Source organism: Cynoglossus semilaevis, chromosome 20 (assembly GCF_000523025.1).
Source record: "Cynoglossus semilaevis isolate Cse_v1.0 chromosome 20, Cse_v1.0, whole genome shotgun sequence".
Classification (NCBI taxonomy): domain Eukaryota; kingdom Metazoa; phylum Chordata; class Actinopteri; order Pleuronectiformes; family Cynoglossidae; genus Cynoglossus; species Cynoglossus semilaevis.
This window is the reverse complement of record NC_024326.1, coordinates 2,192,905-2,206,011: the sequence shown is the minus strand read 5'-3', so window position 1 is coordinate 2,206,011 and position 13,107 is coordinate 2,192,905. Positions and strand designations below refer to the sequence as shown.

The following is a 13,107-nucleotide window of genomic DNA, read 5'->3' as shown; positions in this document are numbered from 1 at the left end:
ATGTGCTCCTTAGTAGACGTCACGACAGACGAGTTGAACTTTAGTATAAAACAAAATGAGATGAGGGGTAGTGGAGGCATTGAACAACGTGGAGGTGTGGAGGGGGAGACTTGTAGTCAACTACAGTGTGTGTTTAATTGCAAGTTAAATTAGGAGAGCTCAGTATTTCAAATGGGCTACACGGTGGTTAGTGCTTTTGTCTTAGAGCAGAAAGGTTACAGGTTCAATTCCCTTTTTTCTGATTGTATTTCTGTATGGAAATATAATCTGTTATGGGGACAAGGGTCTCTGCAGATGCTGCTGCAGTTGCTGAATTACAACGGAAACACCAAAACAAAGAAAACAATTTAAAATCTCACAAATCACTGCACACTTTTATTGTTGTTTCAACACTTCATTACATTCATACAAAGAATCAGTGAATACAATATTTATGTGAATTCTTATGAGAATGCACACTTGTTTTTCATCCCTTACTAACACTTGTTTTCAGCCAGCAACCTCTCTGACATCCAATAAATTACAATATATCAATAGTAAAGAATGAACTTTCTGCATTTTGCAGTGAACACTTCTGTGTGAATTGTTTGGCCGGAGCTCAGATGATCATGTGCTACATTTTGTCACCAGTCTATAGCCTATTTGTCAAATACATTTGACAAAACACACCATATGCACAGGATCAAGCTCTACGTCCCAAGACAAAACTACACTTTTACTCTGCTCAGTAGTTGATACACATTCTCAACTTCAGGCTGAATCACTGTGCAAAATCAATAAAACAAAAGTGCAAATACATTAATTTGAACAAAAAACCTGAGATGCATGAAATCATTTCCGTAAGAGTAGAATGTGATTTATTATTTTAACTATACCGTGGATTAAAACCACTGTTGACATCTCTAGACTTTGTATTACCTGTGTTGGGGTAAAAACAAGGAAATATTTGTCAACATAAACCAGTGAAGGTAAATTTGCTCTGTTTGAATCCTGAGTCAGATCTGGTCCCAATCCCACTTTATTTTAGCCTGGGCAACAAACTTCATCCTTTCAGCTACACTGATCCACAGATCCCACAACAGCTGTTTACATTTTAAAAATGTATAAAACTCATTGACATGAGTTTCAACTGGCAACCATTTTAAAAAGCCATATAATTGAAACCTATTACCTAAAAGAAGCACATACCTGCAGATTCCTGCAACATATCTTTTTATTGTTCATGGAACCGTTCTGCAGGCCTGACAAGTAACATTTCAGAGTTTAATCTCAGCTTTTTTTGTTGTTGTTTTACTGTCATGTAAACTATTGACAAAAGTGCTGTTAAAGAATTAGATGTTCACTTAGAGAGGTTTTTTTTAAAAATCGACATCTCTATGCTGTCTAAATCAAGTTCACAATTCTCAAATTTCATCTTGCGATCCTATTTTGTAAGAGTGGTTTGGATCCGCCTGTCTATGCATGGACAGGGTTTTTTCACTCGACGTGTAGCACACTGGAAAAGCGGACTTGACTGTGGTGTCCTGGACTTGGTCAAATCTCCAGGTGTTGCACCATGCACATACCAATGTGTACTTTGGTAGGGCCTGCCTCCATCGCTGCACAGCAGCTACAGCCCGGCAGGAGTCGTCTTCCACACGTCCTGAGACAAAACAACTGTCTGGGTCTCAGCGGTAGAGGAGAGCTGTGGGGTCCCAGTGGGTGCATGGTGGGGTTGGTGATGTTTAAAAAAAAATCTACAAGTTTGAGTTGCTGGTGCCTTCTTCGTTATTGACTGAAGTTGGGGAAGAGGAGGAGGAAGAGGAGGAGGAAGAGGAGGAGGAAGAGGAGGAGGAAGAGGAGGAGGAAGAGGAGGAGAAATTCATCCCTGCTAACCCTGGTGGGTCTGTGGCTGTGTTCTCTCCACTAAGGCTCTTCCTACACACAGGACAGGAATCATGCTGAGGGGACAAAAGACAGAGGTGCTCAGTCTGATCACTGTAGACACCAGTGACACGTTGACTGATCAGACACATACCTGCTCCAGCCATGGCACGATACAGTCATTATGAAACAGATGATTGCACGGAAGTTGTCTAACACTCTCTTCAACGCTGTAATCTTCTTTGCAAACAGGACATTCTAAACCAGCACCTGCACAAACAAAACAGCTGTTTAGACTGTGAGTGTGTGTGTGGCCATGAGAGCGGACTGAAAACACACTCATGTTTGCAGTTTGCCTTTTTGTGTAAAGCAGCAGAGACAGTTCATCCCAGCCCCCTCAATGACCCCTCCCTGTGACCCACTGTGTCCTCACCTGTGTTTTTCCTGTCTGTCTATTTCTGTCACCGGTTTTATGAGTTGACAGGAGATATTTTTATTTACAAGGATAACCAGAGAGAGAGAGGAAGGAGTGAGAGTGTGACAGCAGAGCCAATGTTAAATATGTAACTACATGTAGGTTGTTTTTGCCTTATTTAAATCTGTTGAAGTTTCATTTTCAAACCATGCCCATATGTAAACAGTACATGATGTTGTATGATATCATCACTGTCCTTTATGCTTTTAAAAACACAATCCTGTCTCAGTTCAGTCGTATTGATAATTAATGTAGTGTTAACACTTGGATCTTTAAGACATCAACGCCAACTCTGACTTTTTTTTTTATGACAGTTGGTTTTTGAACCTTCATCTTCTGAATCCACCTCACCTCTGTACAGCCAGATAATACAATCTGCCACAATAATCAACCACAACGTTTTCTTCCCTAAAGGAGGATGTCAAAACGTACCCACGTGCTCCTCCGTGATGGAGATGGTGGGTAACGTCTTTATCCTTTCTTTATCTGCAGGGGGGGGACCTGTGTTCTCAAACTGGTTCAGTAACTACATGTGGAAAAAAAGCAGAGAATATTTTTATAATATCAGTCACACAACTGCACTGTATATTGTTTTTTTCTGTGCAAACTGTTCCACCTGTGTGATGATTTCATCCAGTCCACTGGCCCCCCAGGCATAGTCCATTGGATTGGAGTGCAACATTCCCCTGCAGTACAAGACAGCAGCAGGACAACAAACAAATGTTATAAAGAGCTGTGGGCTAAGCAACATGTAAAACAACAGGTTTATTCTCTGGTATTACCATAGTCCCATCCCAAGGTTAGCAATGGTTGTAGGAGCAATGATTCCATTTACCAACTGCTGGATGATTCTGCAGCAGAGAAACAGAACAGAAACTGTTGCACATTGATGCATAATGTCAGTTCTTATACATTCTTATAGCAGATACAATGATAACTCCATGGGGATTTACACCGAGGATGAGGCAATCAGATGTAGAACTCTGCCCCCTTGTGGAATGGAGAGGTAAAATGGGTGCAAACAGAGTGGAATCATTTTAACCCTGCACCAAAATGTTTTTGTGGAAACCAAAATATACCATTGTTTTTTGTTTTAACCTGTAATTACTACATCAAATATTTTCATACAACTAGTGAATATACGTATATCAGCTGTTTTACTTGTGTCTTAGATTTGAACTTTATTTAATAACAGACAAAAAATTGTACTCCCAAGTGTAGTATAACTGCTGGTAGCAGCTAGCACCAAAAATACTCTAAGAGAATTATCTTCTCTCAGTAAACACCTGGTCAATAACCAAAAGTGTGCAACATTTAGCTGCTATTCTGGATATTCTTAGTAAGTCTTTGTCATGTAAAACAGGTGTTTTAAGGCAAACAGTGTTAATTGGGGGTGTGATTATGTGTTATTTAATCAATATGATAAGCAGTCAACTCAAAAACAGTGCAAATTAAAGCCTCCCAACTGCAAGCTAAATAATGTACAACATGGTGACATTCATAAAACTAAATGCTAGGAATAAAAAGCAGCAGCAAGGTAACATGAGGGTTGGTGTTCATTTACTAATAATACCAGAGCCCAAACAGGACGTGTGCCAGTGCTGCACATTAGGCATTACATAACTTGAGCAGGAGGTATTTTTAAGTTTTATTTTGCCATACTTTTAAATCCGGCTCACACACTGAGCTGCTGTAAATGTCTTACCCCTCTAACGTGGGCACTCCTTCTTGCCGTGTACCCTGTCTTCGAGGAGCGTGTCGACCCCGCCTCACGGTCACGCTGTATCTCTGGCGTGATCCCATTTCCCGTTCTCTCCTGTTTTCTGTCTCTCTGTTGTCCTCTGCAGGCACCCTCGTCCGAAAGTCAAAACTGTCATCGAAAAACCCAAGTGTCAGGGGTCCGTATCCAGAGGAGAGTGTGAGTAACTGCTGGAGATCCATGTTCTGGATGAAATCATTAGGAAAGAAAGATTCATTTTGCAAATCTGTTAATTGCTAAAGCCCTTTTTTGTACTGCATTCTACAAACCTCAAAAGCAGTACGGGTTTGATCACTGTTGGAGGTTGATGCAAAAGCATTTTCTCTGGAGGGGAAACAAAAGTGTTGACTTTAATGACGGCAATAAGTCAAATAAAATTAGCCCCTTTCTATATCCACTGGTCTGAAGACCAATTAACTCAACTTTTTTATTTTGTAATTATTAGACAATTTATTTCAAGACCAGGGGAAAAATGGTCATACATTGTTTTCTTTTCTATTCAGTGACTGAGTGCAATAAGTAGGACATTTCTCATAGTTACTTGTTCTGACAGTTGAACGTGGTGCTGAATTACACGTCACTTTATGTAAATTGAAAAATGTACCGGGTATCGGGAATCAAAATCAGACAAAAAAAAATACAATTATTTACAAGATGATTGACAAAATGAAACATAATCATTCATCCTACCTTCTCTCCTCTGGTAACTCCTCAATAAAGCCTGACTTACAGTGTGGGCAGGTGTAATCCTTAAAAAAAAAACAAAAAAAACAAAAATCAATTTTATTAGTCTCTGTAAACATACACATGATTCAATTTGTCATCATTTAATCTGTCCCTATGGGACAGTATGGGGTGATAGCAGGTTTTATTTATTTATTTCATCAATTGTCTGTGGTTAAGGCAAATCCAAGCCGAGATGTCTTGTATTATGGGCTTGTTGGTTTTTTTTCTGTTGTTGAACAATAACAATTACATGTCTGTGGTTAAGACGAAAAAACGCGAAACTCGTGATATAATTCCAGCAGCATCCAAACGTGAGCGTTACCTGTCAACTTAATGACACCCACTTGACTGTCTGCCGTTAGAGCTAACTAGCGTAGCTCAACGTCAACGGATGTGGAGCAGAGAATAAATCGTTAACAGATGCAGGTGTGATTTGACATTTTGCAAAAAAATCAACATGTCTTGGCTTCTTACCGGTAAGAGCGGTCGAATCTCTGAGGAACAGAAGTGACAGAAATACCGGCATCGTTGTGTGGGAGCCTCAGCCATAACTAACAGATCTGCCGTTACTACAGAAGACAAGCAGCGAGGGACAAAACCGTGCTGAGTTTTGCAGAGAGGAAAAAGATGCAGTGGCCAGGGTGTTGTGAATTTAAAAATTCGGTCGGTTGTCGGTGGTGTTGATGCGGCAGTCGCATCTGTGATGTTGCATTACTGCCTTAGTTCAGCTTAATCATCCATCCCTTCTTTTACCATCTAACATCCTTCACATACTGGTGCTGACACCCATCACACTGCACTGTTGTTGTTACATCACCATCCTATAGACCCCTCCAACATAACATCACTTTAAAAATCCTTTGATTCTCAGCTGTAAACCTTTGATTCTGTGCTGGGCTGGTATATGCAGGCATTGCTTCATAAAAGGTGACTCCCCACAAATTAAAATAAATAATAATAATAATAATAATAATAATAATAATAATAATAATAATAATAATAATAATAATAATAAAACAATGTAAAAGTCAAGTAAACTTTTCTTTTACCTTCAGCTATTTCTGTGTGTATATATTTTTTATGTTGTGAACACTGTATAAGATATAGCACTAACCAATTTTATCAATTTTGTCCCACTTGCAGGAAGTTGTGGTGAGAAATATGTATGTTCTTTAGAACTAACTTATGTGCGAGATGCAGTAACTTATAATTAATTAGACTTACGGTCTGCACTGTGCAGGACACATACTAAATGTGTAATTGTACCAGACTCAAATGCAATTATTATAAATTCTGTTTTAAAACCAGTCTTTTTGTATAAAGTCAATAAATCAAGGAATATAATTAAACAAATGTCAAGGAAAAACTAACATAATAAAATGTAACATAAAATAAGGCTATTAACGCCCCAATTTATTTGTCAGTGAATGACGGAAATGAGATAGGAAGGGTGAGACCAGACAAACTTTTGAAATCATAACGTAATGAGTCATTTTAAATAACATGAACAATGTTGACCTCACTTTTGTACATACATTTCCTTTTGACTTAATATTTAAATTGTAACATTGAATGTGAATCTAGATTGTTTATTATTATTGAAGGTTATGTTTATTTTTCATGTATTTAACGTGTTGCTATTTGTTTGATGGTGTGTTGTCATCACTGGGATTACATAGGTTATAATTGCCCATTTTTATCTGGTCGTTTAAAACAATCGACCACACAAAAGGCAACGGAAACAATTTGAAGGATGCGATGGCAACTCCAAACCGTAGGGGGCAGTAACTAACAAGACTGTTCCTGGTCTACCGGAAACGACAATAAGACATCTTCTGAGTTAGCCGTTCGTGTCTGTTGTTTAATAAAATTGTGTCGTTCTGCTTCGGTCATGGAGTCCAACGATGCAGGTAAACATAAATCGTTTAAACATTAAATGTAAACATCGATAGTGAAAAAGTAAGTCTGATTAGTTTGTCGTAACGCTTAAAAAGTAACACTGGTTCATCACAAGCCTTCGTAGGCTTTCTAGTTAGGTAAATAAAAGGGACAAAGTAATCCTTGAAATCCATTTATCTGGTTCTCTACTGTTGCTCCATTTGAATTTGCTGCAATATAATGTATTTAACCTTTCAGGGCGGGGAGGATGGAAGTCCAAGCCTATGCAGCAACAAAAAGCCAAGTCGAACATGTTTATTCAGCGCCAAGAACAGCTTATTGCTCAAAAGAAAGAAGAGATTGAAGCCAGATTGGCAGCGCAGGCAAAGATGAAAATACAAACCACCAACAACACCCCACCTCCAAGGTAAGAATACACACACAAGCCCACTAATGCGCTGTAGACAGGTTGTGATGATATATGAGTAAGTTAAGTCGTATTTCAGTAACAGCATCCCAGGTGCCAGTGTAGGCCTTTAAGCAAGCAAATACACTGCTTTTAATCAAGTCATTTTGCTTTATTAAATAGTAAAAACATAGAGAAATCCATGCCACAAAAACTATAAATACAGCTTTTATTATATCAGAAAACACATATATAGATGTAACACTGAAAAGCATGCATTTGTACTGTAAGTCCATAAGCTTAAACCTTTCACTAGTAAAAACAGGAGGCTGTACATTGGCTGTCTCAAACCCCAATGTGTTTTTTTAAATTCCCAAATGTATCATAGTTAATCAGGGTTGTTAATCAACTGTTATTTGTTCTAGTATACAAGGACCCTCCTCCAACAAGTTTGTAAATGATGGAAGCTTCTTACAACAGTTCATGAAGATGCAGAAAGATAAACCTACTAATTCACCAGGTAAATTTTATTGGTTGGTTTTTGTTTTTATTTTAAATAAAAAGAACACCAGAACACAGTGCCATGGATGGGTTATTTAATGTTGTATATTGTTATTTGAAATGTTTATCATAACCAAGAACATGTTGTAGTAGATAATACACATGGTCAGGGTCAGGTAAAAATAGCTGACAGCAAAAACAAATAAGGAAAAAACTAAGTTGCAGTTTTTCCGAGCACTTAATAAAATGAATATGTTTTAGGTTGTACTAGCGATGCCAAAAGTGGAAATGCACTTCAGAAAAAGAGTGTTCTTGTTGGCAAGCGCCCTGGCCTTGGAGTCAGCAGCATGCTTAGTCAGTTCAAGAACTACTCTCAGTCGAAGAAGAATCCTGTTCTTAGCCAAAGGCCGAGTGTGTTTTCATCTCCTGATGGTGACGATGACGAAGAAGAGACTGACGACTCCACGTTCTTAGAGATAAAAGGTAATTCAAGTGTTTTGTTCAGACAAAGAATGCCTTGGTCTTCACAGTGCATCTTCTGCCTGCTTTAGTGGTACAGCTGCTTTGTGACTGCCATTTTGTCATGGGTGCAATCACAGTAGATATACTTATAGCCTGTTTAAAGTCTCTCCTCCAGAGGATACAGACACCAGGCTCATAATAGACAAGATGGCCTCGTTTGTGGCTGAGGGTGGACCTGAACTGGAGAAAAAGGCCAAAGAGGACTACAGGGACAATCCTATGTTCTCGTAGGTCCAAAACATTGTTGCTTGTCATAATTATGTTTGCAATGAAATTGTTTTAACAATATTTAACAGATTTGAGTGTCTTGCTGTTACAGATTTTTATATGATCAGAACAGTTTGGAGCATCTGTACTTCAAAAAAAGAGTTGCGGTTTTGAGAAAGAACTCACAAAAATCAGAGAAACCATCAAAAAATGGTAAGACGGCCCCCTTTGGTATTTTTATACATGTACATTCCCTTTCAGACTTATCATTTGTAAATGTAAAAGAGATCTTGTCGTGCAATTTTAGTGAAATTGTCACAGTACGATAACACATTTGCAACAGTCTGCCCTAAAAGGGTTAGGTTTATTTTTTATGATCTTTATTTAAAATGATAAAATATATTTTCACAGTTGCTGTGACATGCTGTTCCTGATACTTACACACTTTTACTTAAGCATTATCATTTGGCTGTGTATGTTATTCATGGGCTACAATGATAATCCTCACATCCATGAAGCTCCCTGTTCACCACCACTGTCATCCTTGCCTCCCCCTCCTCTTCTTATCCCCTTATTGGCTCTAGACTGGTGGTGTTTGAGGGCCAGTTGAATACGATTCAGTAGTAGAGTGTGAATTGAGTCCCAGTACTTATAGGCTGCTTAAAGTCTCCCCCTCAGTGGATGCTGAAACCCAGCAAGTCGCAGAGAAACTGGCCAGGTTTGTGGCGGAGGGCGGCCCCGAGGTGGAAAACATTGCTGCTGAACGCAACAGAGACAACCCTGCCTTCAGGTCAGGTTCTGAATATAAACTTTTTTTAGTCAGATTTTATATTATACACTTTTTTTGCTGGAGACTAATGTCTGTTCTCTTCGTTACAGCTTTTTATATGACCCACAAAGTCCTGGGTACCGCCTCTACAAAGACAAAGTCAAGGAGTATCGTGCCGCGGCCTTTCCCAGCACTTTACCTGCATCGGAACAAGCAGTGACACATGTTCAGCCATCAGCTCCACGGCCCTCGTCAGGATTCCAGGAGTCAGAAGTCCCACCTGTGAAAAGGAAAAGGAAGAGCAGATGGGGTTCTGAAGATGACAAAGTGGAGCTGCCTATTCCACCTATCGTTGTCCCTCCAGAGATTAATGTCCCGGACCCTGAAGCACCCTGTCTCTCTGGTATTCAAAAGATTTGCAAAAATATTCAGTCATTACTCTTAATGACTTTAATTAAATTATACCAGTTACATTTTAATTACTCACCCATTAAAATGATTTGATAGTAATTGATTATTTTGTCAGCTTTTATAAACATAATTGGTGAATGTTTGTCATTTTTATATCTTCCAGTCCAGGAGCTCAAAGGTCTTGGTTATAAAAAAGGGAAACCTCTCGGTTTGGTTGGAGTAACAGAACTGTCTGAGGAGCAGAAGATCCAACTCAAAGAACAGCAGGAGGTTTGAGTGTTCCAACTGAATAAACATTTAAACAGGGAGAAACTGTGATGCTGCTTTTTAACCTATGTTATACCCCAGCATCTTTCATCTGTTACTAAAAAAAGGCAAGATTTTCAAACCTTTTAATCAGCTATTACTGTTTGCTTTGTGACGCAGATGCAAGAAATGTACGACATGATTATGAAGCATAAACGAGCAATGGCAGAGATGCAGGTGATGTGGGAGAAGGCAATAAGGGACCACCAACATGAGTACGACAGCGATGAAGAGGTGGACCAGCAGGCGGGCACCTGGGAGCACCGTCTGAGAAAGATGGAGATGGAAAAGACGCGCGGTAAGGCAGAAATTAACTTGGTTAAATAGTCAGAATCAAAGTAACTCCTGTATTGGCGATGCCTGGCATTTTTATTTCAAGAGCATTTCTCATTGAAAAAATGCTTTTCCAGACTGGGCAGAATCTCTGACAGAGATGGGGAAAGGCAAACACTTTATCGGGGACTTCCTTCCACCAGAGGAGCTGGATAAATTCATGGAAACCTTTAAGGCTCTGAAGGTCAGTTCTTTTTTGTATTTTGTGTTCTGTTTCTATTTGTCAGCTAGACCCCATATTTTTCCATAAATATCTCCAGAATTGAGCATAAATTAAATAAACTGAGGTCATAATTGACTTGATTGGAAGAGATGTAGTTTTAAATGTTTGTGTATTTTGGGTAAAATGGCAACGCTACTTTTTTTTAAAATCATGAATCTAACAACCATCAACCATCGTGTCTTGCAGGAGGGACGTGACCCTGACTACTCAGAATACAAAGAGTTTAAATTGACAGTGGAGAACCTTGGATTTCGTATGCTGATGAAGATGGGCTGGAAGGATGGTGAAGGTCTGGGCAGTGAAGGACAGGGAATTAAAGCTCCAGTCAACAAGTGAGTGTTTGTCCTTGTCTTTACGGAAACACGTGGATGTGTACTTGCATCTTAAAATCTTCATGATTTCAGTTGCATGAATTATGAGACTACCTAAATTATCATTCTCAAATAACAAACATTAGAGGCAAAGTAGCAATGAAAAAAATCAAAAGTGGGTTACACTCGACAAAAACACACACACACTGTCTCTTTTATCTTTATTAGGGGAACGACAGCCATGAATGGAGCTGGTTTTGGAGTCGACCGTCCAGCTGAGCTCAGCAAGAGTGATGATGAATATGATGCATTTAGGAAGAGGATGATGCTTGCATACCGTTTCAGGCCAAACCCTTTGGTAACTATATTATTTTCTCTGTTCTGTTTGGGTTTATATGAATTCAATACACATGCATGGGTAAGTCAGAAATTCTTGGACAGATGTTATATTTATAGAAGGTGTCAGGTTTTAATTACTAAATCATTAAGACATCTCTCTAGCTTCTCCAACAGCTTTGACAAGTGTTCAGCTGTACTATGTTTTCTCAACCCTCGAAACAATATTTAAATTGGAGCAAAAACGTGTGTGTATATATATACTGTAAATATATATGTATTCTCTGATGTAAACACCACTTGCAAAAATGTTTAGACTTAAAATAGTAATAGCTTTTTTTAATTTGTCTTCAAATATCTGACTTTCTATGTGTTGTTTTGCAGTATAGATGTAAACATTTCACTTTTTCTTAATGTAATAAATTTCCTTTTTTTTCCAGAATAATCCACGGAGACCATATTACTGATGTTGTGGAGTGTCTTAGTTTATGCCTGATCTTGACTTTATTTTTAATAATGTAACATTTTCCACAGCTCTAAAGTTCGAAATGGAAACACCAACACTGTTCAAAACTGTAATACCCGTTGTCTGTATGAAAAGGTAGTGAGTAAAGTCGGTTCATTCGCTTACTTTAAACCTATTTTCTTACAAGAGAATTCAATTCTTCTTTTCCTACGTTGGTTCATTTCTGGCTACATTCAAATAAAGGCTGTTACCACCTTCAACACTTTTACACTGTATGATGATTTTGTTTTTACTCTTTATATTTACATATACTTGGTTCAGTGTATTTTGTTGAAAAGTATAATGGTAATACTCTGTTCACTCTGCCATTTTCTAACATTTCCAAGACATCTAATGCTTTTTATCATTTTCCATATTTCCATAAACCATCCATTCATGGCAGCGCTGGATATAGAGATGCAGATTTTCCTCCTTTCAGTAAGTACTTCAGTATTATTTCTAAAAGCCTGTGGTCAGCAGAGAGTCAAAGGGCAGAGTCAGTCAGGCTCAGGCAGCGAGTGGTGACGAGGACGACAGATCAGTGAAATGAGACCTTCAGTTTTCCATTCCCTGGGGTTATTTACATGGGATAAATATAACTCCAAAATCTTAGCAATAAGCAAAAACCACACTGGTGTTGGACACAGCATCAATCAGATGTGAACTCAACCACAGCAGTAAGGAAATCAAGGGCTGGGCTGGTTAAAACTGTTTAGGATGGTTTAGGAAATTGACTTCTTTTTTTCCCAATATCCCGTGGTTTTGGTGATATCTACAGTGTATGTTGTCCTACATGCTGAAACTGGAATAGTGAGATGAGGTTTATTCAGGGTTGCAATATGCTGAATTAACCTAAGTTTACTTTGAGTGATTTTGTCTAAGAAAAACAAATCACAATTTTGTACATCTTTGTACTGTGTGTTTTAAATTAAGTGGTTTTAAAATGGCAGAAATAACAGGTTGAGAAGACATATTTTACTATGCATGATGCCTAAGTTGAAGGATGCAGCTGAGATATTCAATGGGAAATAACTACTGTAGATTTGTAATGAACGCTTGAAAAAATGTTAAGCAACTGTAGCAACAAAATATACATACACCCCCATGAAGAAGTAGTGTGTAATTCTGTCAAACAAACGACGCCAATAGTCATATAATTTGGGATTGAATGTATGACAATCGTGCTCTTTAACTATTTCTAAGTTTGATAAATAATAAACATTACAAAGATACAATTGATACAATTAAAATCATAGCTCGAAATGTCCCTCGTAACAGGTTACATTAGTCAGTGGGATTATATTTCTCTTCCCATGTACATTACCAGGAGAGTGAGGGCCCTCGTGCGGCCACTTCGAGCATTTTTTGGCTGCTTTCTCGTCAGTCTGCATGTCTGCGAATTGTGCCAAAGGGAATTACCCACGGTGCATAGCGTGTGAGTAATAAACTAATGTGAAACATGAACGATACCAGAGTACACTGACTCCAACCTCAAATTTTACACATCCATCTGTCCCACAAAAAGAAATTCAAACACTTTGAAAGGAAACTGTAGCCGTTCTTTGATTTGGATATT

The 13,107-nt window shown here is 38.5% G+C and overlaps 2 protein-coding genes across 2 annotated transcripts; one reads left to right on the top strand and one right to left on the bottom strand.

Annotated features, from left to right (window-relative positions):
• Nucleotides 1–1,730: 1,730 nt before the first annotated feature.
• LOC103395956 (E3 ubiquitin-protein ligase RNF126-like) lies at nucleotides 1,731–5,764 on the bottom strand. Its single transcript, XM_025066307.1, has 9 exons — nucleotides 5,298–5,764; nucleotides 4,788–4,846; nucleotides 4,367–4,421; nucleotides 4,044–4,282; nucleotides 3,121–3,189; nucleotides 2,955–3,024; nucleotides 2,771–2,864; nucleotides 2,018–2,133; nucleotides 1,731–1,940 (listed from the first exon to the last, which is right to left on the bottom strand). Exons 1-9 carry the CDS (start codon nucleotides 5,370–5,372, stop codon nucleotides 1,737–1,739), a joined length of 981 nt encoding a protein of 326 aa, XP_024922075.1. The 5' UTR covers nucleotides 5,373–5,764; the 3' UTR covers nucleotides 1,731–1,736.
• An 818-nt stretch (nucleotides 5,765–6,582) lies between these two features.
• sugp1 (SURP and G patch domain containing 1) lies at nucleotides 6,583–11,752 on the top strand. The gene is made up of 14 exons (XM_008333823.3): nucleotides 6,583–6,733; nucleotides 6,960–7,128; nucleotides 7,533–7,627; nucleotides 7,870–8,091; nucleotides 8,234–8,357; nucleotides 8,450–8,550; nucleotides 9,004–9,127; nucleotides 9,217–9,509; nucleotides 9,681–9,787; nucleotides 9,944–10,121; nucleotides 10,234–10,340; nucleotides 10,566–10,711; nucleotides 10,919–11,048; nucleotides 11,467–11,752. Exons 1-14 carry the CDS (start codon nucleotides 6,715–6,717, stop codon nucleotides 11,491–11,493), a joined length of 1,842 nt encoding a protein of 613 aa, XP_008332045.1. The 5' UTR covers nucleotides 6,583–6,714; the 3' UTR covers nucleotides 11,494–11,752.
• The last annotated feature ends 1,355 nt before the right edge of the window (nucleotides 11,753–13,107 follow it).

Excerpts from the sequence above, each read along its gene's own strand:
- LOC103395956 (XM_025066307.1), bottom strand. The coding sequence starts at position 5,372 with ATGGCTGAGGCTCCCACACAACGATGCCGGTATTTCTGTCACTTCTGT. Across the intron at positions 4,283-4,366 it reads AAACCCGTACTGCTTTTGAG|AACATGGATCTCCAGCAGTT; the intron begins GTTTGTAGAATG and ends GATTTCATCCAG. Across the intron at positions 1,941-2,017 it reads TCGTGCCATGGCTGGAGCAG|CATGATTCCTGTCCTGTGTG; the intron begins GTATGTGTCTGA and ends TTGTCCCCTCAG.
- sugp1 (XM_008333823.3), top strand. Across the intron at positions 9,788-9,943 it reads AACTCAAAGAACAGCAGGAG|ATGCAAGAAATGTACGACAT; the intron begins GTTTGAGTGTTC and ends TTTGTGACGCAG. Across the intron at positions 10,122-10,233 it reads GGAGATGGAAAAGACGCGCG|ACTGGGCAGAATCTCTGACA; the intron begins GTAAGGCAGAAA and ends ATGCTTTTCCAG.